This window comes from Panthera uncia, chromosome F1, assembly GCF_023721935.1.
Source record: "Panthera uncia isolate 11264 chromosome F1, Puncia_PCG_1.0, whole genome shotgun sequence".
Classification (NCBI taxonomy): Eukaryota; Metazoa; Chordata; class Mammalia; order Carnivora; family Felidae; genus Panthera; species Panthera uncia.
The window spans coordinates 13,881,971-13,909,805 of NC_064813.1; the positions used below are offsets into that span (position 1 = coordinate 13,881,971).

At 37.5% G+C, this 27,835-nt stretch overlaps 1 protein-coding gene across 9 annotated transcripts in view; it reads left to right on the forward strand.

Annotated features, from left to right (window-relative positions):
- Positions 1 to 27,835, forward strand: part of DNM3 (dynamin 3) — a 560,234-nt gene that overhangs the window by 130,176 nt on the left and 402,223 nt on the right. For all 9 annotated transcript variants that reach the window (XR_007458711.1, XM_049633950.1, XM_049633954.1 and 6 more), the window contains exons 3-4: positions 16,822 to 16,971; positions 18,095 to 18,298. Coding sequence is in view for 8 of the 9 variants with exons in the window: in XM_049633950.1 (XP_049489907.1) it covers positions 16,822 to 16,971; positions 18,095 to 18,298 (354 nt within the window). In the remaining variant the exon portion in view is untranslated. The remainder of the gene's footprint in view (positions 1 to 16,821; positions 16,972 to 18,094; positions 18,299 to 27,835) is intronic.

A 27,835-nucleotide genomic window follows, 5' to 3' on the forward strand; every position in this document is an offset into this window, starting at 1 on the left:
AAGAGGGGTTGTCAAATAATATAGCATATTTCAAATCAGTTTTCAGTATGATGACACATTTGGATGGTCAAATAGTCAACACGTTGTTATTGATATTGTATTGTTCATTGTGATCCATGCAATGTATTCATATTCCAAGACCCTCTAAAACGAGTGCACTTGTTTTCCAAGCCAGATAATTTTTTTTCCTCACATATTTTTTTAATGATTGTCATTTTTTCAACTCCTTTAATTTTCTGTTTGGCAAAAGTAATTGATTATCCCCATGTTTGAACTCATTTTTAAAGGATGTGAGAAAGTTTTCTATTATTTAAGTTCCTATTGAGATAATTGGTGACTGTTGTAGCTAAATATTAGTTTATGTGCAATCTGAATTATAAAAACCACAGTACTGAGTTTTGGATCAGAACTTTATTTTGTTTTTCTCTGTAGGTACATTTCTGTTAGCATCATTTTAGCTGACCACATAATGCATTGAGTTTTGCTAAGTGCTGGATGATCTTAGAAAATCCCTTAGGATTAAAAAAAAATCACTTAAGGAAAGCCTTAAAATAGTTTAAATTTATTTATCTTCATTTAGATAATTTATACACTAATCAACCTGTTTTATTAAGTTTTCTTCATACTAGGAACAATTTTTCCTTTTTCCTTTTTCTTTTTTTAAGTTTTCAAGAACTTGTTGGATTGACTATTGTCTGAGTTGTAGAATAATTTCTGCAGTTTATGAAAGAAAGGCATCTTGTCAGTGGAAGTTACTTTTCAGTTTAGTTTTATGCCATCAATTGGAAGTACAAGCATATCTTAAGAGATATTGCAGGGTTTGGTTCCAGAGCACTATAATAAAGCAGATATCACAATAAAGTGAGTCAAATGAATGTTTTGGTTTCCCAGTGAATATAAAAGTTAGGTCTGCACTATACTATTATACTACACTATAGTCTGTTATGTGTGCAGCAGCATTATATATTAAAAAAACCCATATCTTAATCTGTGCATATCTTTTTTTTAAAAAAATGTTATTTACTGTATGTTTTATTTACTATTTAATTTAATTTTTTAAAAAATTCACATCCAAGTTAGTTAGCATATAGTGCAACAATGATTTCAGGAGCAGATTCCTTAAGCCCCTTACCCATTTAGCCCATGCCCCCTCCCATAACCCCTCCAATAACCCTGTTTGTCCTCCATGTTTAAGAGTCTCTTATGTTTTGTCCCCCTCCCTGTTTTTATATTATTTTTGTTTCTCTTCCCTTATGTTCATCTGTTTTGTATCTTAAAGTCCTCATATGAGTGAAGTCATATGATATTTGTCTTTCTCTGACTAATTTCGCTTAGCATAATACCCTCTAATTCCATGCATGTAGTTGCAGATGGCAAGATTTCATTCTTTTTGATTGCTGAGTAATACTTCATTGTGTGTGTATGCACACACACACACACACACACACACACCATATCTTCTTTATCCATTCATCCATTGATGGACATTTGGGGTCTTTCCATACTCTGGCTATTGTTGATAGTGTTGCTATATACATTGGGGTGCATGTGCCCCCTTCATACCTATATCCCTTGGGTAAATACCTAGTAGTGCAATTGCTAGGTCGTAGGGTAGTTCTATTTTTAATTTTTTGAGGAAGCTCCATACTGTTTTCCAGAGTGGCTGCACCAGTTTGCATTCCCACCAGCAGTGCAAAAGAGATCCTCTTTCTTTGCATCCTCGCCAACATCTGTTGTTGCCTAATGCCTATTGTTGCCATTCTGACTGGTGTGAGGTGGTATGTTATTGTGGTTTTGATTTGTATTTCTCTGATGATGAGTGATGTTGAGTAGTTGTGAATTCCCTTGTTGTGATTTCAATAATAATTTTCTTTTTTTTAAGATATTTATTTTATTATTATTATTTTTAAATATTTATTTTTGAGAGAGAGCATAAGTGGGGGAGGGGTAGAGAGTGAGAATCCCAAGCAGGCTCCATGTTGACAGCAGCAAGCCTGAAGTGGGGCTTGATCTCACGCACCGCGAGATCATGATCTGAGCTGACGTCAGACACTCAACTGACTGAGCCACCCAGCACTCCTCATTTCAGCAGTTTTCATGGCATCTTCACCAGGAGTGAAGAAACCACTTTCTATGCTCATCCATAAGAAGTGACTCCTTGTCCATTAAAGTTTTGTCATCAGACTGCTGCAATTCAGTCACATCTTCAAACTCTACTTCTCATTCTAATTTTCTTGCTATTTCCATCACATCTGCAGTTCTTCTGTCACTGAAGTCTCTAATCCCTCAAAATTGTCTGTGAAGGTTGGAATCAGCTTCTTCCAAACTCTTGTTGATGTTAATACTTTGTTTTCTTCCCATGAATCATGAATGTTCTTCATGGCATCTAGAATGGTGAATCCTTTCCAGAAGGTTTTCAATTGACTTTGCCTAGATCCTTCAGAGGAGTCACTATCTATGGCAGCTCTCACAAGATGTATTTTTTTAATGTTTGTGTATTTATTTTGAGAGGCAGGGAGGGGCAGAAAGAGACAGAGGGTGAGAGAGAATCCAAAGCAGGCTCCACACTGTCAGCACAGAGACTGATAACAGGGCTCGATCTTAGGAACTGTGAGATCATGACCTGAGCTGAAATAAGGAGTCAGCTGCTTAATTGACTGAACCACCTAGGCACCCCACAAAATGTATTTCTTTTTTTTTTTTTTAATTTTTTTTAACGTTTATTTATTTTTGAGACAGAGAGAGACAGAGCATGAACAGGGGAGGGGCAGAGAGAGAGGGAGACACAGAATCTGAAACAGGCTCCAGGCTCTGAGCTGTCAGCACAGAGCCCGACACGGGGCTCGAACTCACGGACCGTGAGATCATGACCTGAGCCGAAGTCGGACGCTTAACCGACCAAGCCACCCAGGCGCTCCCACAAAATGTATTTCTTAAATAATAAGACTTGAAAGTCAAAATGACTGCTTGATCCATGGACTGCAGAATGGATTTTGTGTTGGCAGTCATAGAAAAAGCATGAATCTTGTCTAACATCTCCATCAGAGCTCTTGGGTGACCAGGTACATTGTCAATGAGTAGTAATATTTTGATAGGAATCTTTTCTTCTGAGCAGTGGGTCTCAACAGCGGGCTTAAAATATTCAGTAGCCCATGTTGTAAGCAGATGATATAGTGTTGTATAGGCTTTGTTGTTCCATTTTTCGAGTACAGGCAGAGTAGATTTAGCATAATTCTTAAGGGCCCTAGGATTTTCAGAATGGTGGATGAGCATTGTCTTCAACTTAAAGTCACCAGCTGCATCAGCCCCTAATAGAGTCAGTGTGTCCTTTGAAGCTTTGTAGCCAGACATTGACTTATCTCTAGTTATGAAAGTCTTACATCACATCTTCCAATAGAAGACTGTTTTGTGTACACTGAAAATCTGTTGTTTAATGAAGCCACCTTCATTAATTATCTTAGCTTGATCTAAATAATTTGATGCAGCTTCTACATTAGCACCTGCTGCTTCACTTTGCATTTGTATGTTATGGAGACGGCTTCTTTCCTTAAACCTCATGAACCAAGCTCTGCTGTCTTCAGACTCTTCTTTTGTAGCTTCCTTACCTTTCTGGGCCTTCACAGAATTGAAGAGAGCCTTGCTCTGGATTAGGCTTTGGCTTAAGGGAATTTTATGGCTGGTTTGATCTTCCATTCAGACCACTGAAACTTTCTTCATATGAGCAATGACACTGTTTTGCTTTCTTCCCATTCATGTGTTCACTGGAGTAGCACTTTTAATTTCCTTTAAGAATTTTTCCTTTGCCTTCACAACTTGGCTGTCTGGGGCAAGAAGCCTAGCTTTTGGCCTGTCTCTGCTTTTGGCATGCCTTCCTCACTGAGCTTAATCATTTCTAGCTTTTGATTTAAAGTGAGAAATGTTTGACTCTTTCAATTGAACCCTTATAGAGGCCACTGTAGGGTTATTAATTGTCCTAATATCAATATTGTTGTGTCTCAGGATATAGGGAGGCTCATGGAGAGGGAGAGACATGGGGGCGGGGTGGGGGGAGGGGAAGGCTAGACGGTGAAGCAGTCAGAACATGCAGTGTTTATAGATTAAGTTGGCTATCTTTTATTTCTGTGGTTCATGGCATGCCAAACAATTACAATAGCAACATCAAAGATTACTGATCACAGATCATCATAACAAACATAACAATAAAGAAAAAGTTTGAAATATTGTGAGAATTACCAAAATGTGACACAAAGACACAAGTGAGAAAATGCTGTTGGAAAAGTGGTACCTATGAACATGCTTGACAGAGGGCAGCCACACACCTTCAGTTTGTAAATAGCAAATCATCTGCAATGTGAAGTAAAGCAAAGCATAGTAAAATGAGGAATTTTCATATATTCAAAATAAAATGTTTATTTTTATTTGTTCAGACTTTTGTTGTAAAAATATGTCTTATCATCCTCAAGCTATACCAGATTGACTAGTTAGATAGTGCTTGGGCCATAGCTGATAAATATTTTTGTATGGCCCCCCAGTAGCATTGAAGTGATTGCTGTAGTGAGACAGAATTTAGAGGAGATGCACCTCCCTGTTTTAAGAATCTGTTATTTTACTAAAGTTAAATGCAGTTAGCAGAGCAGGCATTCAAAGGAAAATTCTTATACTTTTAGCTATACATGCTGTATGTATATACAAGGTTGGGACAGAGGAGGAAACCTTTTCTGAGTGATGTTGTAAAGAATGCTAATTGGCAGAGATTCAAATATTACATTGTTTTGTAGAAATTGACAAGCTGGTTCTAAAATTCATAGGAAATGCGAAGGAGCCAGAATAGCCAAAACAACTTAAAAAAAATGACAAAGTTGGAGAATGAACACTACCTGATTTTAATACTAATTATATAGCTGCAATAATCAAGATAGTGTGACATTGGCATTAAAGAGAGACAATGAGGCCAATAGAACAAAGTCTAAAATGGGCCTACAGAGGGGCGCCTGGGTGGCTCAGTCGGTTGGGTGTCTGACTTCAGCTCAGGTCATGATCTCACAGTCCGTGGGTTCGTGCCCCGCATCAGACTCTGTGCTGACAGCTCAGAGCCTGGAGCCTACTTTGGATTCTGGCTCCCTCTCTCTATGCCCCTCCCCTGCTCATGCTATGTCTTTCTTTGTCTCAGAAAGAAATAAAAACATTTAAAAAAATAAATAAAAATGGGCCTACAGATAAATAGACAAGTGATTTTTGTTAAAGATATAAAAGCAATTCAGTGGAAAGAATAGTATTTTTAACAAATGGCATTGGGTAAATTGACTATCCATATGTAAAAAGTGAACTACTATTCATACCTTTACCATATGCAAAAGTTAAGTTGGCTGTGGTTCTAGCTGACCTCATGAAGACATTTAAAGTGCTTACTTAATACGCTAAGATATTTCAAAATATTTAGATGGAATACTGTTGCTTACAACTTATGCATAGAAGTGTATACTTATGGAAAAGGTTTTTTTGGTCAAGCAGTTAAGATATTATAATATGTATCCAGCAATGTATATTATAGCTCAAATGTTTTCTTGGAGAATATTTTTTTAGTTACATGTTTATATACTTGTAATTCTGGTGTGATTACTACTAAAATCTCATTTATAAGCTTCATTCCTTGTGTATAAGATTTTATGTGAAAATAATGTTTTCATTTTGTAAATTAGACTTTGGATTGTATTTTTTGCATTGAAATCCAGTTATTTGAATTTTCATGATAAAGTCTAGTCATTTCACTTTTTAATAACTCTACAGGTTTTTACTTGGCAGATCACTTTATTTTTTGTGTTATTAAAACAAGGAATGACATTGCATCATTTGCTGTTTCTGAATTTTTATATTCAATTATTCTTAAATATCATTGTAATAACATTTATTTGAAAACCTCTTTTTTGTATTTTCAATTTCTAAACTTTGCTGATTATTGGAAGGAGGCAAAAAGAGCCTTTGGTAGTCAAAAGTAGTACTACAAAGTTTGTGATCTAAAGCTCATGCATTGTAGGGTCATGGCCTTGTTGTGGGCTTTTCTGTTTTTTAGACTCAGACCATATATACTGAGTTACTGGACTTTTCAGTCTAGAGTAGAATACAAAGCTACAAGTTAGAATGGGAATATTCTTAAAAGCAGAGCATTGCTAACAGTAAGAAGTGACAATGACAGACCTGATAGCAAGAGAAGAGACACACACACAAGAATCATAAAAAAGATAAAAGAGTACACTGAAACCAATATTACACTGTATGTTAACTTCACTAGAATTAAAATTAGAAACTCAGTAAAATAAAAAAGGTAAAACAGTTTTTAACTAAGCAATCTATAGCAAAAATCATTGAAATAATAAATATCCCAAATGACTTACAGAACACTGTTTAAGGGTACAGGAAACTATATAACACATGCTCAATTTCTGTAAATTTCTGTAGCCATTTGTCAGTACTTACCTTGCCCTTTCAACAGCTTTTAGCATTATCAGTTGCTCCTTTTCCTTGAACCATACTTTATTCTTTTGGCTTCCATGATGCCACATACTTCTGGTCTTCCGTCTATCTCTCTGGCCACTCTGTCTCTTTCATTGGATGCATTAGCTTCTACCTGGCCTCTAAAGTTTGCACCTACCCAAGGATCCTTTCTGTGTCATTTCATATACTCCCTTAGACAATCTCTTATGTGTACAACTTATGTACCTGTGACTCTCACATTTATAGCTCCTGGGCTAAACTCCAAACCCATGTTTCCAGCTGACTTCTTGACACTCTACTTGAATATTTCAAAGATGTCAAACTCAATATGTCATAAGTTATTTACAATCATTTTCTTCTCCGCATTCTCAAACCTCATGTCCTCCAGTGTTTATATGTTGATTCATTCACTTATTTACTCATTCTCTTTATTTGTTCATTAATTCAACAAATACGTATTGAGTGCCTAGTGGATGCAATTCACTGTTTTAGGCACTTGGGAGTTTAGCAGCTAATGTTCCTGTTTTCATGGAGTTTATATTCCAGTGGATAAAGAGAGGCAGCAAAAAAACAAGAAAAACTTCAGTTCATTATTATGTATACTAAGAAAACAAATTGGATGATGTGATAGAGTGTGACTGAGCTGCTGCTTTTCTTTGCCTGCCTGGTCAAGGAAGCCTCACTAAAGAGGTGATGTTCTGAATGAGAAGTAAATGACAGGGAGGACCCGACACATGCAGAGGTCTGGCAGAAGGGCACTCAAGAAGAGGAGCAGTTCGTAGAGAGGCCCTGAGCTGGGAATGGATTTGGTGTGCTTGAGCAGAAAGGAGGCTGTTGCCGCTGTAGTGATTTGAGCGTGGCAGGTGGGGATAGTGTTAGGTATGGAGGTCGACAGGGGCCAGACTGTCTAGGACTTGGGACCCCAGGGTAATTAATTTGACTATTTCTGACTGCACTAGGAAACCAACAAAAGGTTTTAAAAGGGCAGAAACACCATCTGACACAGGGTTTTAGAACGCTCTCTCTAATTGATTGGTGGAGAAGGGATTCACTGGAGCAAGACTGGTGTCAGAAAAACGTGTTGGATGCTTTTATGGTAGTCCAGGTGAGAGGTGGTGCCAGCTTAGTAGGAGGATGGCCACAGTGGAGGCAGTGAGAAGATGTTTGGGAGAGAGCCGAGGAAAAGAAGGATGCAAAAATAGTTCTGGTTTTTTACTTGAGCACCCGATTCAGTGGTAGTATCAATAATTGAAATGTGGAAGACTGTGAGGAGGAGCAGGTATGGATGACGGGAGGAGAACTCAGTGGGGAATTACAGTCTGGTTTTGGACATGCTAATTTTGAGATATCTATTAGACATCCAAGTGGAAATGCTAATTAAGAATTAGAATTAGATACAAGAAGTTCAGGGGGAAAATGAGTGCTTGAGATGAGTTTGAATTTATATGTATGAGTAGATGAGAGAAGATACAGATGACAACGAAGAATGGAAGGTCTAGAAGGAAGTCTGGCAGTCCCTGATATTTGGAAATGTAGAAGAGGAGGAACAATGAGCAAAGAACATGGAAAAGAGCATTTAGTGAAGAAAGAGAAAAGTCAGGAAAGTTGGAATAATGGGAGTCCATGAAAGAGGATGTTTTGAGGTAGAAGAGGAAAATCATGTCAAAGGCTGCTGACACTTAGAATAATTATTCACTTTGCAATTTTTTGGCCAAGGGCTTCACATGCTTCTTATTGGGTTTCTGTATTTGGAATACAGTTTATCTCTTGTGTGTTTTACATGGAAACTATGAGGATGAAATAGAGTTGATTTTTGGTATTACTCTTTGAGATCCTTTGAAAAAATATGGAACTAAATTGGGCTATTTAGCTATTACAGCTGCTGATTCTGAGTATTTTGGACACTTGTGGTGGAATATGTCGTATAGATTCCTATTGCTGATGGGACTTCTGTCAAGTGCTGGCTGGCTTTGGTTTCATGTGCCAGCACTAATTCAGTTATCTGGAGCCACTTAACTTTCACTAGCAGGCTCAGCCTAACCCAGGCTTCAGAACCAGCTCTGCTCTTAGGCAAGAAAACTGTAAAAGCCATTATTGAGCTGTAAATATCAAGGCAGCATTGATATTAACTTGTCTTCACCCTGAGGTCTGTGTAAGTGGCTTTGGCTTTGTATCCTACGAAAAAGTCTCGAGTTTGCGTCTTGGTTTTCTACCTGGTATCCTCTGGCTCACTTGGGTCTGGAGTTCTCTTTTGATCTCCTCTGCCTCTGGAAGTACCAGAACCCTGATCCTAAAGGGTAGATTTGCATCTCATCTCTGATACCTGCTCGGCACCCACCTTTTTTTCTACTATGAAATCTTGGCCCTATTTATTCCCATCCCACCCCAGAGTTGTTGTTAACTCTTCTTCTTCTTATTATTATTTTAATGTTTAGTTTTGAGAGAGAGGGAGAGGGAGAGGGAGAGGAAGAGAGAGAGAGAGAGAGAGAGAGAGAGAGAGAGAGAGAACAAGCTGGGGAGGGGCAGAGACAGAAGGGGACAGAGGATCTGAAGTGAGCTCTGTGTTGACAGTAGAGAGCACGATGTGGTGCTTGAATTCATGGAACTGTGAGATCGTGACCTGAGCCAAAGTCAGACACTTAACCAACTGAGCCACCCAGGTGCCTGTTCTTAACCCTTCTCCTGAGACTTCCACCTTTCACCCACTGCTGGACTCTCTTAGGTTGTTTTATTTTAGATTTCCCTTTTTTTCCTGATTGCTAGACTTTCAATGTTTACCTTAGGGACACAATTGAATTTTGCTTCAAATCTGGGTCTATATAATTCATATCTAACTCACCCTGTTACTTATTTAACCACATTTCTTAGGATCTTGTCTTCAATTTGGAATGACTTGAAGCGTTAATGGAAGCATTTTTTTTTTCAAAACTGATACTGACCAATGGTATGCAAAGTGGACTGCTTTGAAGAAGAAGGAAGGAATCCACAGATGTTCTTTACTCTAAATAAAGTAGGCATTAGGGAAACACAGATGAGTAAAATGTAGCCTCTTTTCTTGAGGAAATATGTTTTTAAATATAGTCCTACATAGATACTTTACAGCCAGTGAATTCAGCTAGTCACATTGAAAACTATTCCCTGTTTATGCGACCCACGTACTCTATTTTCAGTGGAGCCCTGTGCTCACAAAACATTGCTATTAAAACACTTCAGAAGTAAGACCCAGTTAAAGTATTGAGGACACCAGTTCTTAGAATAAAGATTGACAAGAGGTTATGTGCATGTGTTCCATAATTATTCTTTTTTACTTAACCTTGATTAATTGCAACATATGCATGTTTTTCCACATGGAAGGGGCATATTGGAAATATTTAAATTGTTATGGTCGTGCTGTGCTTTTCACAGATGATTGGAATGCTGCCCGGCATAAACCATCTCATCCTTCCCCCAAACAACTTGTCAGTTGTTTAACCTAGCATAATTTGTTTTTCATGACCATTAGAAATGACAGTGCTAAAATGTTTTACAGGGAAATAAAAATAAAAAAGAGTGATAGCTCTGATTTTTTAATACTCTTCTTTTTTCCCCACATTCTTTGATATAAAAATGTATCTTAACCTTTGCTTCAAATGTTGGCTGTTTTCTTTACTTTTTAAAAAAAATTTTATTTAATTTATTTTTTAAATTTACATCCAAGTTAGCATATAGTGCAACAATGATTTCAGGAGTAGATTCCTTAATGCCCCTAACCCATTTAGCCCATCCCCCCTCCCACAACCCCTGCAGCAACCCTCTGTTTGTTCTCCATATTTAAGAGTCTCTTATGTTTTGTCCCCCTCCCTGTTTTTATATTATTTTTGTTTCCCTTCCCTTATGTTCATCTGTTTTGTATCTTAAAGTCCTCATATGAGTGAAGTCATATATTTGTCTTTCTCTGACTGACTAATTTCGCTTAGCATAATACCCTCTAGTTCCATCCACATAGTTGCAAATGGAAAGATTTCATTCTTTTTGATTGCTGAGTAATACTCCATTGTATGTGTATGTATGTGTGTATACACACACACACACACACACACACACACACCCCACATCTTCTTTATGCATTCATCCATCAGTGAACATTTGGATTCTTTCCATACTTTGGCTATTGTTGATAGTGCTACTATAAACATTGGGGTGCATGTGCCCCTTTGAAACAGCATATTTATCTCTTGGATAAATACCTAGTAGTGTAATTTTTTGAGGAACCTCCATACAGTTTTCCAGAGTGGCTGCACCGGTTTGCATTCCCACCAGCAGTGCAAAAGAGATCCTCTTTCTCCGCATCCTCACTAACATCTGTTGTTCCCTGACTTGTTAATATTAGCCATTCTGACTGGTGTGAGGTGGTATCTCCTTGTGGTTTTGATTTGTATTTCCCTGATGATGAGTGATGTTGAACATTTTTTCATGTGTCGGTTGGCCATCTGGATGTCTTTGGAGAAGTGTCTATTCATGTCTTTTGCCCATTTCTTCAGTGGATTATTTGTTTTTTGGGTGTTGAGTTGGATAAGTTCTTTATAGATTTTGGATACTAACCCTTTATGATATGTCATTTGCAAATATCTTCTCCCATTCTGTCAGTTGTCTTTTAGTTAAATGTTTGCTATTTTTAACACTGGGTAGACAGGAATGATTTTTAAAACTAGGAGTCTTATTCTGCAAAATGAAAACATACTATGAATTTCAGCAATACAGGTTATACTGAGACCATAGAATTTCATGGATGCATTATCAGGGTTTCAGTGATAATATGCACATAAACTTCATCCTTTATATGAGCCTGTGGCTAAGTTGGGCTGAAGTCTGGAATTGTTTGAGGAAGAGACCATTTCATGTACCCAACTACCAAGCATTTAGAATAAAAGGAACACTGAAAACATGCCAAGAGAAGGTGTACCACTGGACACCGTATCTTTCTCTGAAAAAGAATATATCTCAACCATAAGATAAAATTGTTAGGACTTCCGACATATTAGTTTGCCATAGTGTAAAAGTCTCAGGAGACACACATTTACTAGCTCTTAAAAAGTCTAGCTGTTGATCAGCTAGTATAGCCTGTTCTGTAGATTTTGGTTTAGGTTTAGAATTTTCTTCATCCCCAAACTCATGTGAACATTCTCTTAGAGGTGAGTATAGTAAGTGATGCATTACTCATGTGATAATCCTTTTAAGATTTTCATCTACAATTGTATTTTTGGACAGCAGAGAAGTAAAGCTGTCATCTTTTAAATTCTACATTGCTAATAAAGATTTATTTAGGATTCTGTGATGATACAAGCTGACTGATAATCCTCCTCAATAGCAACTATGGTCAGTTGTTCAAAAACATTCATGCCACCTCTGCTATCCACCTGTTTATGGTCCGCTTGGTAGGGAGCAGGGATCCCATGACAGGACTGGCTTATCTTGTTTCTAATAAGACATACCTTATTGGCAATATAAACCTGTAGCTATGAATTGTAACATATTTTTCTAATGAGGAATTAGGATGTGTGATCTGACTATCACTATACTGTTAGATGCAAGGGGACATAGACCTGGGAGTCTCCAGAACTGGGTAGAGATGGATTGCAGGTAGCTTCCTTCTGGCAGCTCAGAGTAGGTTTTGCCTGAATTCCATCCTGTAGGATGAATTGCCTTCTAAGAGGTTCCTGGGGACCCATAGAAAAGAGGATTTTGTGGGTATTGCCCACTGGTTCTTCTGATATGCTGGGCAGGTATGAATCCCAGTGATGGACATATATTAGACCCAGTTGACATCCCTGTTATGGTTACTCTTAGGTCACTCATTTTGGATCACTCTGTGTGTGTGTGTGTGTGTGTGTGTGTGTGTGTGTGTGTGTTACATTTTGTGGTAGAAATAATAGTGTTTGTAGAGTTTAACCAGTAAGAATATATACAGAAATGTTTTTTTTAAGACATAAAAGGATTTTACACAAATATGGTAAGTCCCTACTCTCACCTAATGAATTTCACCACCATCACCTCTACTTGTTTGTCAACTCTCATTGTTCTGTTTCTTTTCTGTTCCCTTGGAGGAATTGGCATATTTGTTTCTAATTCCTTTTGTCCCTTCCTTAAGATATCACATCAGCACTTGTTTTTTCTCAGTTCTGGATTGCCAACTTTTCCATGGTATGGATTAATGCCATCAACCTATGAACATGTTAGTCTACCCATCTTTATAAAACCCTCCCTTGACCTCACATCCCTCTCTAGTTGCCCCCTCACTTCTTCCTTCTCCTTTACAACAAAAAACGAAAAGAATTGTCTACAATCAGTCTCTACTTCTTCTCCTCCCCTTCTCTCTTAAATCTGTTCCAGTCAGGCTATCAGCCACCCCACTCCACTGTAACAGCTCCTGTCAACCTCCTGAAGGACTCTCAAGTTGCTCAATTCTGTGATCCATTCTTAGTTCTCATCTTACCTGACATGTTGGCAGTATTTGATGGAGTGGAAGGTCTCTTACCTTCATGAAAAACCCTTTCTACTTAGCTTTGGGTCACCTCTTTTTCAATTTCCCTCCTATCTTGTTAACCACTCCTGCTCACTTTATCTCCTGACTTCTAAACATTGGAACACTCAGGGCCTAGTGCTCTGGCCCCTTCTCCATCTAACTCTCGCTTAGTGATCTCATCTCTTGTCTGACTTTAATGAATTCCAAATATATATTTCTAGCTTTGGACTCCTCCCTAGATGAAAGACTAATGTGTCTGGCCCCAAAGGCATTTTTGTGCTAATTAGAAAAAGCTGCTCTTTTCCTCAAGCACTTGACTGCCATCTTCTGGAAAATTTTCAGAATAAATAAACACTTAACACATGACTGCAAATGTGAGTGGTATCTCTTACAGCTGTGTAATCCTCAACCATTAGCAGCAGTTCTGTTTCTCCACTTGGGTGGTGTATAGTGGGCAATGCAAGCTTAATAGGTCCCCAGCCAAACTCCTGATTCCCAGCCCCCATCTCCCTATCCTCTTCCTTTCAGTCTTTTCTATTTCAAAATTCTTCCCATTGCTGAGGTCAAACTCCTTGAAGTTGTTCTTGATTTCTCTCTTTTGCCTATACCCCGCCTTTAATTCATCAGCAAATCCTATTGTTTTTCCTTCAAAGGACACTAGAATTTAGCCACTTCTCACTCCTCCCACTGCTGCTTCCCTAGTCCAAGCTCCATCATCTCTCACCTCCATTATCCCAGTAGTATCCCAGCTTCCTATCTGAGTCCTTATTGTCTATTCTCAACACTGTAGCCACAGACCTAAAACCTAGGTCATGGGGCACCTGGGTGGCTCAGTCAGTTGAGTGTCCAACTCTTGATTTCGGCTCAGGTCATAATCCCAGCGTTGTGGGGTTGAGCCCTGCATTAGGCTCCCTGATGAGTGCACAACCTGCTTGGGATTCCCTCTGCCCCCTTCCCCACTCACACGTGCATGCTTTCTCTCTCTAATATGAAATAAAACCAGCCAACCAACCAACCAACCAACCAAGGTCACATCAGGTCTCTCCTCTACCCCAAGCCCTTCAAGTGGTCTACTATTCAATCAGAGTAAAATTTAAAGTCTCACGGGCTTCACACAAACCAGGTCTGTACCACAGCTCTGACCTCATCTCCTTTCTCTCTCTCCCATATGCTCTGTGATCCAGGCATGTTGAACTTGCTCTTGTTCCCAGATGCTTCCAACTTCACGTATTCTGCTGGGATGTTCCTATATAAAACATTGCTTGCTCCCTTCTTTTCTTCAGTTTTTGCTCAGATATCACTTTGTCATATCAGAGAAACTTTCCTCAACCAAAGCATATAACGAAGCAATCCTCCTGCCCTAGCATTTGATGTTTCCCTTACTCTTCACTTTTCTCCATAAGACTTATCATCTGGCACACCCACATTGTTTACTGTTTCATCTCATGCAGATTTAAACTTTGTGAGGTTAGACACTTATTTTTTTTCCTCCTGCAATTTCTAAAATAGTGCCTGGTGAGTAGTAAGAGCTCAAAATATTACTTGAATAAATAAATGAATACCAGCATCTCTAAATCTTTCTGTGGGACCCTATCCTTAAAAAGACACAAAGGTTTGAGAGTGTCCTGCACAATTCTAATCTCCAAATTTCAAAATAAAAGCATTTTTATAGGAGTCCAAGAATGAATTTAAATATAATTTGAAAATTGCATTGATTTTGCCTCTTTCTTTCTGGAAGGGCACTGGTTTCCTATGGAGAAAGCAGGTAGGTGCCCTCTAGTGGCACCGAGAGAAATCTACATTTGTGTCACTTGAATTCTTGGTAGTAACATAATTGAAAATATAGTCCCTGATCCAGAAGCTTATTAATTTTATGATAGTAATAATTATGATAGCTATAAGTCCTCAAGTGTGCATTTAATACAAAATATGTTGAACTGAAAAATTACAGTTCCATTTCTTATAAATTATTTATGACTCATTTTTACATATTAATTTTTGTTTTCTGAGATCTGACATCCTCTGTTCCTCTTTATTTTTCTTATTGTTTTATCCTCTACTTATCTCTAACCTCTTATGTTCACATGATACTGGCCAATCCCCTGAGTAGATAAATGAAATAAAGGCTCAATTTTCTGGGAATTTATATGCTAATAAAAATGGTACCTGTGAGGGCAAACATGTGAGAGAACATGCCCAGTGATGCAGTAATCTCCACAGGCCAGAACTCTGAGGCCTCTTCAACCTTTACTGTGTATACTTCAACCATTGAGGAATGAACTCAAGCCTTAGCTGGCCATTTTTTCAAAAGTGACACATACTATATGGAGAAAGTAAGAAAGAAAAATATTCATGTCCACCTACATTGACAGTAAAGTCTGAAATGAAGTAAAGTCTCTGATTATCATTCTAACTTTTGAAACGTTAGGCCATTACAGTTCTTTGGGAAATTAAAACTTAAACTAGTTGGTCCAATTCAGGAGCCATGACCTTTCCAGTCCTGAGTAGCAGGGGTGGCTCTGGGAAACCCATGTCTGACATCAGGAGGCCTGAGCAATGATCAGACAAGCATTTTTGGAAGGTGGTAAGAAAAGCTCAGGAAGAAGATGAACTCCTGGTGCTAGAGCTCAGAATAATCCTGGCCATTTTACAGGGAGGAGACTTTGAATAGCTAGCTCCAGGGGGCAAAAGTTGGACAAAGGAAATACGATTAGAAAGCAGATTTCATACCATCATTAAGAAACGTTTTCCGGGGGCACTTGGGTGGCTCATTTGGTTAAATGATGGACTCTTGATTTCGGCTCAGGTCATGATCTCATGGTTTGTGAGTTTGCACCCTGCATTGGGCTCTGCACTGACGGTGTGGAGCCTGTGCTGACAGTGTGAGCGGGGGAGGGGTAGAGAGAGAGAGAGAGGGAGAGAGAGAGAGAATCCCAAGCAAGCTCCACGTTCAGTGCGGAGCACCAGGAGGGGCTTCATCTCATGACCGTGAGTCTAGAATCCCAAATCAAGAGTCGGGTGCTTAACCAGATGAGCCACCCAGGTGCCCCCAAATGGTAATTTTTTTAAAAGTCTAATAGTGTCAGCTTCCTTTTTGAGTTGTGCTATCATATACCTGACACATCTGGAGGTACGAATAGAAATCAATAGCACAGCAGTTAGTAAGATGTTACTGAAACTTAACCCAATTTTCTGTTATTACGTATAGTTTAGAGTTTTTCCTACTTCCTACTAATTGTTTTTTAGATTGCAGGTAAATATTTTCTTTGATCTAAAACTATTTTTCTTGAGAAATTGTCTTTTCAATTACACAAGTTGGTGTGGTATCTTGAATAGTATATTTTAAAGCTAAGATATTCCATATATTATTTATCTTTAAAGAATTAAGTAAATTTTGTTTCTAAACCATCTTGCCTTCTAAAGGTATCTTTATATAACTTAGCATTCCCTCTTAATAAAGTGGTGATATGAAAAAGGACATGCTAATAAGATTAGTAATAAGATTAGGTAGGCTTTGTATGTACCCTAGACTTAATTTCTTTGACAATCAGATGCTGTTTGCTTTATCATTTGGAGGGCCAACATTCTCTTTAAGTCATGCTTAATTGCTTATCTGAAAATTAGCAAATTTAACATTCTTAGCATTTGTACTATGTTTGATATTTCTAAAGTGTTAGCTGTGTTTCTTAGTAACTGCTATATTCTCTCATTTTAATGGCTGCAGAGACAATATTGGATACTTTGCCTTGTAATTAAAGAAACATTGTTTCCTTATAATTATTGCAAGAATGCATAGATTTTAAGTTGTGCTAATTTGTCTTTTGTAGAGTATGCTGAATTTCTACATTGCAAAGGAAAAAAATTTACAGATTTTGATGAAGTTCGCCATGAGATTGAAGCAGAAACAGATCGAGTGACTGGAATGAATAAAGGCATTTCCTCCATACCTATTAATTTACGAGTCTATTCTCCACATGGTAAGTAAAATAACAAAATTCTAAATTTTTTTCCTCAAAAATCTTTGCATTAATTGACATACATTATTTGTGCAGAAGATGGTTTGTTCTCTCAAAAAGTACCGGGTTTCTAGGATAGTGTTTGGATACTGCCATAAATGGTATGATTCAAAGAGCTCACAGATTTATGGGAAAGCAGGAGATGACTTTTAAAAAGATCAGAATTGAGTAAGTCACTTAAAATTTTTTCTTTATTTTAAACTCTTAGACTTTCTAAGAGGTATGCGTGAAAACTTCTATTTTTTAATATCTTCAGTTTTAGCAAGAATCTTAGAGGTACATGGATGGTACTGTAGTTGAGTCTTCTCCTATTGGATTTTCTTATAGTGCTATATATTTCTATTTATTCTCTTCCTGAGGCATCAACTCTGATTTTTTTCCAGACTATCAGAAGAAACTTATAAATTAGATAACCAGTTCATGGTGTATGATATGGAATAACCTCTATCCTGACTAAATTTTCAGTGGGGCAGATTTTCATGCTGGTGCCACCCCTGTCGTGTGCGGAGAACGATAGCCAGGCTGCTGCTGGAGTCACTGACTCAGGGGTAGTTTCCTGCCCTCCTGGTGGTACTCCATGAGTCTGGGCACATAGCCTGCACCGTAACCTCATGGGACCACAAATGACTAACAGCTGTCCAGTAGGCTGAGCGGCTAACCCTCTCTAGATAATATATAATGCTTTTGAAGGGAAGGACAAATCTTACCCTAAGAATTTTTACACTATTTGAAGGCAATTGTACAAGACCGGCAGCCAGCGTATGCACTTATTGTTCAGTGTTTGAATTATAACACACTAGTTACAGATATGACAGCTCTCTCTTAGATATGCAAATCAGTGCCTTTCAAATTATGTTAAGATAATTATTTGGCATAGCACAATCATGTCATAAAAATAAAGAAAACTAACAAAGCCATTTTGTATTCTGTGCTTTCTATTCTACACACATGAGTTGGAGTTAACTCAACACACAGTATATAAAGCTGAGCTTGTTTTACTTCTACTAAAGAGACTGGTGATTTTTCATTATTGATATTTTTTAGCATTGAGGGTATATGTAAGACTCCTTTTTTTCCCACACAGTGCTAAATCTCACACTTATCGACCTACCTGGAATTACTAAAGTGCCCGTGGGAGATCAGCCACCAGATATTGAGTATCAGATCAGAGAAATGATTATGCAGTTCATCACGCGGGAGAACTGTCTCATTTTGGCTGTTACTCCAGCCAACACCGATCTTGCAAACTCAGATGCATTGAAGCTAGCTAAAGAAGTTGATCCTCAAGGTGAGTGTGTGGCTTTTAGGATGGAAGAGAATTAGTTTAACATGTCAAGAGTTTGGGTATATTTCAAGGTAACACAAATTCTCATAACTTAATTTCATTAATAATTTAATTAGCCATTATTAATATTGTTAGATTTTTTTAACTTAAGATGCTGAAAGAAAAATGACTAGGGGATATAGTCTAAACCTATATAAATAAATGTAAGATTAAGTGAGATCTAAGAAAACAGATATTTCTAATCCTTATGAACTACTTATTTTAAAAAGCAAATAAAATAAACTGCTGGTACAGAAATCAGATAGTCCCCTCAGTTATTGAAAGAGTTACCTGAATATACTCCCAGTGAAAACTCTTTCTGTTTCATGTATGTCTTGTTTCTTTAAAATAGGAAACCCTTTTAATGCATGTAAAATAGTTTTATTTTTGAGAGAGAGGGAGAGAGAGAGATAGGGAGGGAGGGGCATAGAGAGAGGGGACAGAGGATCTGAAGCAGACTCTGCACTGATGGCACAGAGCCCAACGTGGGGCTCGAACTCACAAACCGTGAGATCACAACCTGAGTCGAAGTCGGACACTTAATGGACTGAGCCACCCAGGTGTCCCTAATGCATGTAAAATATTATTTAGCTTATAATTATTTGAAATAAGCACATATTGTAAAAGCAGAGATTTATCTTATTTGTGCTGATGTTTTGATTTTTTTCTTTTTGGGAGCTAACAATAGTTTATCTTCAGAGATCCCAAAATGGGGCTCTGTGTGTGTGTGGTGTGTGTGTGTGTGTGTGTGTGTGTGTGTGTGTGTGTGTGTGTTTAAAGTCATTATGGAAGGGCACTCAATGATGTGTCTATTCAGTGTGGAGATACATGTTCCCCAATTCTAGGAATTATTTTTGATAACTAATTGCCCCTACTTTCTCTGTTCTCTTTATCTGGAATTCATATTATTAGTATGTTAGAACTCCTGGATTAACCTTATTTAAAAAAAAAAAAACTCCTCTTTTATTCTTTGTCTCTATGTTCTACCATTTGCAAAATTTATTCAACTTTATCTTCAGCTCCTCTAATTAATTTTTCGTTTCTGATATCATTTAAAGAAGTCCCAACAGCATTTTCTCATTTTGTGAATGTTATTTTTATTTTTTAAAATAGCATCATCCTCTTGGTTTTGCAAGTACACTATCTTCTCTAAAGATTTTAATGAGAGGTCTTTTGAAGCTTTCCTTTTGTAATTTACAATGTCTCTGAGTCCATTTTTTTCTGGTCATTTTTCTTGGTCACTGTCTTTGATGTCACACCCTTTTTTCAAATGATTGGCGATCTTTTGCTGCTTGCTCAGATACAAGAGTAGAGCACTAATAAGCTGACAGAAATTCTTTATGTGTCTGCATGAGATTCATTGACTAATGGGCATTATCATAGGGTGACTGGGCTGGCCATTTTGTTGGGAGCCTTCCTCAGCTGCTACTAGATGCTACAAGTATTTCCACTTGAGCTGGTCTGATGTAAACCTAATGTCCAGTGTTCTCAGATGGAAGAGGAAGAATTGTTGTCATGGTGACATGGGGTGGTTCTCGCTGTTTAGCATGTAGACTCCTAATGAATCCCTCCGTTTTCATAATGGCATTCCTAAAGGTCTTCCTCAGTCCACAGTCCCTCTATCCTCTTCTGAAAGTAAATCTTCAGTATTCTGCTGAGGTTAAGGAGGAGTAACTATGTGGTTATGCAAGATGGGGGAAAGGGTCTGGAGGTCTAACAACATCGTATAGACATTTTCAGCAAATTCTTCCATTTTTAGCTCCTCTCGCACCCTGGCCTTGGTGCATTTAGTTTTTAAACCTTTCCACAATCTTCATTAGTGATTGTTTTACTTCTTTGTGGCTTCCTTCAGCATCTCTGACATTGGTGCTTGCAACCAAGGAGGTGGAGGTTACAGGTGGCTAGATGGGGACCATCACCAGGGCTCTCCAAAATCAGTGGCGCGGGAAAGCCAGACTAAGGAGTGGGGCTGGGGTCTAGTTATAAAAATGATGCTGTAACAGCCCTGTCTCAGCAACCTTCTTGTCTCACAGGAGCCAAAGCCATTGATATCTTATGGGAGCAGAGGTAGTAATTCTATCGGTGGATTCTAGCAAGTGCAGCACAATCGCATTCCTAAAAAGTCCCCTCGAAGTTGAGATGAAACTTCATGGAGAGTACAAATGATATCCCCCAATCTCTGATTCTAGTTTTGTCAGTCTTTGGTTTTGTCTCCTTGGAGGTGGTTCTTTTCTCAGATCTATTCTCCTCACAGGCGGCAAGGTGCTTGCAGTTGCCTCTGCCTTACATCCTCACAACTTCAAATATAGTAGAACAGCCAATGGAGAATCTTTTGTTTTTACAAATTCTGAATTTTATGAGAAATATAAACTAAAAGAAAATTAGCCAACTAATATGTCCTGTAAAGTGTCCTCAATTCTTGAGATTCATTTAACATATTCATGTTCTATTTAACTCCTTTTGTATTGAAGGGATTATTATTTTTTTTAATGTTTATTTATTTTGATAGAGCATGCATGCGATCGGGGGGAGGAGCAGAGAGAGAGAGAATCCCAAGTAGGCTCTGTGCTGACAGCTGCCCCCAACACTGGACTCAACCTCATGACCTGACCTGAAAGCAAGAGTCAGACGCTTAATGGACTGAGCCACCCAGGCTCCCCTGTGTAGAAGGGATTATTAATGGCAGTGACTATATCTCACTCCTCAGCCTCCTCAAAAGAAAATTCATATATGACCCAAAGCAATAACTCTCATGTGATGGCATAACATTAGGTAGGAGCAATTAATATTGGTGGAGGGAATCATCAGTTTACCAGAAAGAAATCAGTCTTTACAATCTCACTGAGAGTATTAACAACGTGTTGTTACAGCATAAGTGAAATACAACATCGAGTTTTAGTCATGGATTTGTAATAGTATGCTACAAATCTGTATCCAGAAGGTTAAATTTGAACTTTTTTGCTAATTTAGGCCTGGCTTATTTTATAAGCCTATTGTTATTAGGTGCTACTTAGAAATTGCCATCTGAATGTTCATGGACTTACCAAAATGAGCGTCATTTCTTATGGATCAGTAGAAATCCTGCTTTGTCAAAGACAGACCTTCCTTATACCAGTTTTTCATATTCTATATGTGGTAGTTCTGAGGACAGATTTTTGTAAGTTTTGCAGATAATTGGAAGATAATTTTGCAAGTAATTAATAATTTTTCAGAAAAGAGAAAACATTCAGTGCTACTGTGTGCCATTTACTTGTCTGACTGATTCCTTCATGGTGATTGCTAAGAAGGACAGATTAATCCATTGCCTGAAGACTCTTAATAAGTATGATTCTTGGGTTAATTACTAAAAGTTCCTTGCTAGCCTCAAGGCTTATAATTTGCTTTCACATCTTTAAATTCCGTAACACTGTTACACTCAGGAACCCTGAGAACTATCCAAAGGGTTTGCATGATGATCATGTCTCCCTCAGAGATCCATTTTGGTGTGTTGCTAACCTGTGGCTTTGACTGGTCCTGGACATCATTGAAGCTCCAAAGGAAGAGGGTTAATTCTTTCCCAAACCAATAGAGTTCAAATTCTATGTTTTCATCAGTGGTAGAAGAATTAATAGAGAAGGGAAGAAGCTGGAAAGGCCTTAGAATGTGGTGAATAGGGCTATGTTGTATTGGGATTGACAAATAGAGACTTCCATTTACTTTCTGTGCCTTTCTGGTCATTCTGTGAGTATTTTTTAAATATCTGACTCAGAGGTCTAGTTTTCCTTATAATTACCACTTTGGTAAAAAAGCAGTGACATGTGTTGTTTAGATATGTGTTGCTTAATTTCCACATGTTGGTAAAATTCCAAAATTTCTTTCTGTCATTGATTTATAATTTCATTTCATTTTGCTTAGAGAACTTACTTTGTAACATTTCATTCATTTAAAATTTGAGACTTGTTTTATGGTTTAACATGTGACCTGTCCTGGAGACTGTTCTATGTGCATTTGAGAAGAATGTGTATTCTGCCTTTGTTGGGTATAGTGTTCTGTAGATACTTGTTAGGTCTATTTGGTTTATAGTACTACTCAAATACTGGTATTCTGTCTGGCTTTTCTAGTATTGAAATTGAGACATTAAAGTCTACCACTATTATTGATGAGTTATCTGTTTCTCCCTTCAATTGTGTCAGCTTTTGCTTTATGTATTTTGGGACGCTGTTGTTAGGTGCATTTATACTTGTTATGTCTTCTTGATGGATTGGCCTTTTGATCATTACAAAATGTCTTTTTTTGTGTCCAGTAACAATTTTTGTCTCGAAATTTATGTTTGATGTTAGTATAACCATTCCAACTCTCCTTTGGTTACTGTTTTCCAGATATATCTTTTTCCATCATTTACTTTCAACCTATATGTGTTTTTGAACATGAAATATGTCTCTTGTAGACAGTGTGTGGTTGGATCATTTTTTAAAACCCATTCTCCAATATTTGCCTTTTGACCAGAGTGTTAAATCCATTTCCATGTTATGTAATTACTGATAAGGCAGAATTTATATCTGTAGTTTGCTATTTGTTTCTGTATGTATTATGTCTTTTGTTTGTCTATTTCTTTATTAGGAGTAGAGAAATAATTTTTTGTTAAAAATATATTTCCTGCTATACCATTTTAATTCCCTTGTCATTTATTTTAATATTTTTAAAGTTATTTTTTACAGGTTGCCATGGAATTATAATTAACATCTTAACTTCTAACAATATAGTTTATATCTAGTACAACTTAATTTCAACAGTCCGCAAAAATTTCCTCCCATGTAGCTCCATTTCCTCCCTTTGTTATGTGCTGTAATCACTACCTATCAACACAGGCATATAACTATTTCTTTATGCAGCTGTCTTTTAAATCAGAAAGGAGAAAAAAGAGTTACAAACCAATAATAACACATTTATATTTTCTTTTACCTACATAGCTACTTTCACCAGTGTTCTTTATTTATTTGTGTGGATTTGAGTTACTGTCTAGTGCCCTTTCTTTTCATCCTGAAAGACTCCAGTTAGTATTTCTTTTTTTTGTTAATGTTTATTTTATTTTTGAGACAGAGAGAGACAGAGCACAAGTGGGGGGGGGGCAGAGAGAGAGGGAGACACAGAATCTGAAACAGGCTCCAGGCTATGAGCTGTCAGCACAGAGCCCAATGCAGGGCTCGAACCCACGAACCGTGAGATCATGACCTGAGCTGAAGTCGGATGCTTAACCGACTGAGCCACCCAGGCGCCCCCAGTTAGTATTTCTTATAGGGCAAGCCTCCTAGTGTGGGATTCTCAGTTTTTATTTATCTGAGAATGTCTTAATTTATCCTTAATTTTTGAAGGAAAATTTTTAGTTAATAGTCTTCCCCCTCCCCCACCACTTTTTGAGTATGTCATCATCTCATTTCCTTCTGACCTCTGTGGTTTTCTGATGAGAAATCAGCTGTTAATCTCATTCAAGACCCCCTTGAATATGATGGATCTTTTCTCTCTTGCTGCTTTCAAGATTTTCTCCTGGTTTTTGAGAGTTTGATTATGATATATGTAGGTGTGGATCTCCTTGATTTTATCCTATTTGGAGTTTGTTGGGGTTTTGAGATGTATAGATTAATGTTTTTCATCAAGTTTGGGACATTCTCAGGCATTATTTTTTCAACTATTCTTTCTTTTCTTCTCCTCTCTGGCTCCCATGAAATGTATGTGAACATGCTTTATGTGTTTCACAGGTCTCTGAGGCTTTGTTCATTTCTTTTTTAAAAAAAATTTTTTAATGTTTTATTTTTATTATTGAGATACAGAGAGACACAGAACGTGAGCAGGGTAGGGGTAGAGAGAGGGGAGACACAGAATCTGAAGCAGGCTCCAGGCTCCGAGCTGTCAGCACAGAGCCCAATGCTGGCTCGAACTCACAAACTGTGAGATCATGACCTGAGCTGAAGTTGGTCACCCAACCAGCTGAGCCACCCAGGCGCCCCTCACTTATTTTCTTTATTATTGGTTCTTTTGTTTTTCTTTTCTGTTTCTTGGGTGGGAGGAATAATCCCAATTGACCTATCTTCAAGTTTGCTGATTCTTCTGCCTACTCAGATTTTCTGTTGAATCTGTCTAGGGAATTTTTTATTTTTATTATTTTAATTTTCACCTCCAGAATTTCTATTTAGTTCTTTTTAAAACTAATTCCATCTATTGATTGATATTCTGTATTTGGTATAACAGTATGCTTGTACTTTTAAAAATTATGTAGATACGGCTTTTTTTAAGTTCTTTGAACATATTTAAAATAGCTGATTTAAAGTCCTTGGCTAGTAAGTTCAATGTCTGGGCTTCCTCAGAGATAGTTTCTATTGAATGCTTATTTTCCTGTGTATGGGCCATACTTTCTTTGCATATCTTGTAGTTTTTTCATTGAAAATAGGACATGTTAAGTAATATAATGTGGTAACACTCAAAAATCAGATTCCTCTCCTCTTGCAATGATTGTTTTTGTTGCCATTTGTTGTTGTTGCTGTTGGTATTTGTTTGCTTAGTAATTTTCCTGAACTAAATCTATAAAGTCTGTATTCTTTGTTGTATGTGGGCATTAGAGCCTTTGCTCAATTTTCTTATTAGTCAGCTAATAACTTGACAGAGATTTTCTTAAGTGTACAGGGCTAATAAGTCTCCCAGCATTTGGTGAAGGTCTTGGTGTGAATTTTGGAATATGCCTTCAATAGCAGGCAGTTTACAATTCTGCCTTAACTTTCACTTCCTGCTTGTGTAGAGGTTTAAGTTTAGCCAGAGTTTGGGGTCTTTTCAGATCTCTCCTGAGAATGTGCACAGCCCCAGGCATGCATGTAGCCTTTTAGATGCTAAATTGTACATATATACAAACCTCAATGATTCTTATCGCCACCTCATTCCCAGCTTTTCGTTTAAATTTTTTGGTCAGATTCTTCTGCCCCAACTCTTATTGCTGCTTAAAGTAGCTGTGATGTTAAGTATTACCACTGATTGTTTTTGACATGCTTCCTGGGTAAAAGGCTGTTGTGCTGAGTATACTCTGAGTCAGATCAAATAAAGAAAAGCTCTATAAATAGGTGTTTTTAGAGGATTGCTAGAGAGGTTAAATAATTACAGTTCACTGAAAATGTTATTTTTGGTGTATTCCAATCCTATTCTGTCCCCTCCAGTGGCTTCTGGCTGCTAGTTTTCACTGTGATTTGGGGGGATTTTCATTTTCAAGACTACTGTAGAGCTAAGGAGAGGGGAATGGGAATTGGAAAAGTTCAAACACCACAAATCTTGCTGATCTTACTGAGTGAGATTCAGTCATTTTTGTTGAACAAATGCTCCTCAGTTTGTTACAAGCATTTCGTTAATTTGAGAGTTCTGAAAAGTTGATTTTGACAATTTTTTGCCAGTGTTTTTTGTTGCTTTTATGGAGAAATAGGCTTCCCCCTTATTCCATTCCATTATTCTTCATTCTGATCTTATGTAACTTTAATAATTGGGAAATTGTCATATAAAAGACATTTGAATTGGGATGCTGAGGGCAATCTGTTTGTGACATCTGTTACCCTGTTGGTCATTAGGATTGATTTCACTGCCTATGCAAGTAGCCTATTTTCACCACTTCATCTTCAGCTTTCCTGAAGTTTTGTCCTTAGCTAATGAGGGTGACCTATTTAGATAATAGAGGGCAATTCTTTATTCAAGGTACCTGAAATATAATCTTATCCACCGATGTACATAATTATATAGTTTTCTGAGAGATGGTCTAATTTAGGCAGTCATGATTTTGTACTAAATTAAGCCTCTTTGACATAGATAGGCCATTTTCAACTGGGCAGGACTTGGGTATATTTGAATATATAGTTGGGAAGTTTATGTTTGCCTAATGATATTAAAAATAAAAGCTTTTATAAAATGAATATTACTATAATGCTGGGATGTATTTATATATGTCTTATATTAAAACAAATGTAATGGTGAATTATTCTCCCTGTATATGTAGAATGTAACACATTTGTGGCTAGAGAAAGCTCAAGCTTATCTTTTGTATTTGTGAAAAATAATTTACTGACTAAATGAGGATTTTTAGTAAAACTTTAAGGGGATTGGCTATACTATTTACAAGGTCAAATTCCTAGTCAGTAGAATTAAATGTTTTACATATAATTTTCCCTGTATCATTGTCTTATTATTTTAAAGTGCTCTTACATACTCTTCGTTTCACCAGAATACTGGGAGGTTCGTTTGTTGAGAGGTCCCATTTTGGGGTGAAGAAGTTTATGCAGATGTTGGTGCTTTACACTATTGAATAACATGGCTGTGACCACATAGTGCACTTGTGGTAGCCCCTCCCTCCTCATCTAGAGGTAGCCCCTCTACCTCATTAGACCACTTCTCAATTAGTTATTTTATTCAGTGGTGTACATAAAAGAACACAGAGCTTGGAAGGCCTGTCACTTCCCAGCTGTATGTTCTTGAGCAAGTCGTTCAACTTCTTCGAGCCTTATTATCTCATCCAGAAAATAAAATGAAGTTATCATAAACCTTGCCTCAAAAAGTTGCTGTAATAATTAAATAAGATAAATGTATCTGTAAAGATAACTCTAAGCTATTAACCAAATGCTAGAAATTATTTTCCTCTTGAAAAGATTCAAAGGACACGACTTTGTTATTTTATTGTACGTAATTTATAGGGATGAGAAACCTATAAAACAATCACTAGCCTTCTGTAACCCAAACTGCTGCCTGTACTAATATGAATTAATGAAGCTGGATAACACATAGAATTATAATAGAATTATTTTGAATATTTTAATATTGTAGCATAAAAATAAAAATAATTTCAGATTCATTTACAAATTGTTAGATTAACTGTAGCTAGGTCAGGTTGGAGCTGGGGTAGGGTGGAAGGAGGGGTGTTTACTTTGGCTTGATGGGTTTAAGGCACTGTGCCAGCTACCGCTCATAGATTTAGAGTTAGAGGGCAGACTAGGATTCTCAGCACAGTCTCACAATGATTCCTCTAATGAACACTTCCTCTAACTATTAGGAATTTCTACTCAGCTACATTAAAAATTCAGTCACTGCCTTTGTTAGTTCACTAATTTCTTGTTCAACAAACGTTTATAATTCATCTTTTGAGCTAGGTAAAGTGCTCATGGTCAGTAGTATATATTCTATATGCAGGACCACCTGGTAGGAAACTGGACTATATAGATGCTCAGTATATATTTCTTTTTTTTTAATGTTTATTTATTTATTTTGAGAGAGAGAGAGAGAGCGTGTGAGTGTGTGCAAGCAGGTGAGGAGTAGAGAGAGGGAGAGAGAGAATCCCAAGCAGGATCCATACTGTCAGTGAAGATCCCAATGCGGGGCTTGAACTCATGAATCATAAGATCTTGACCTGAGCCAAAATCAAGAGCCAGACGCTTAACCAACTGAGCCACTCAGTCATATTTCTGATACATATATCAGCCCCTCAGTATGTATTTCTGATAATTT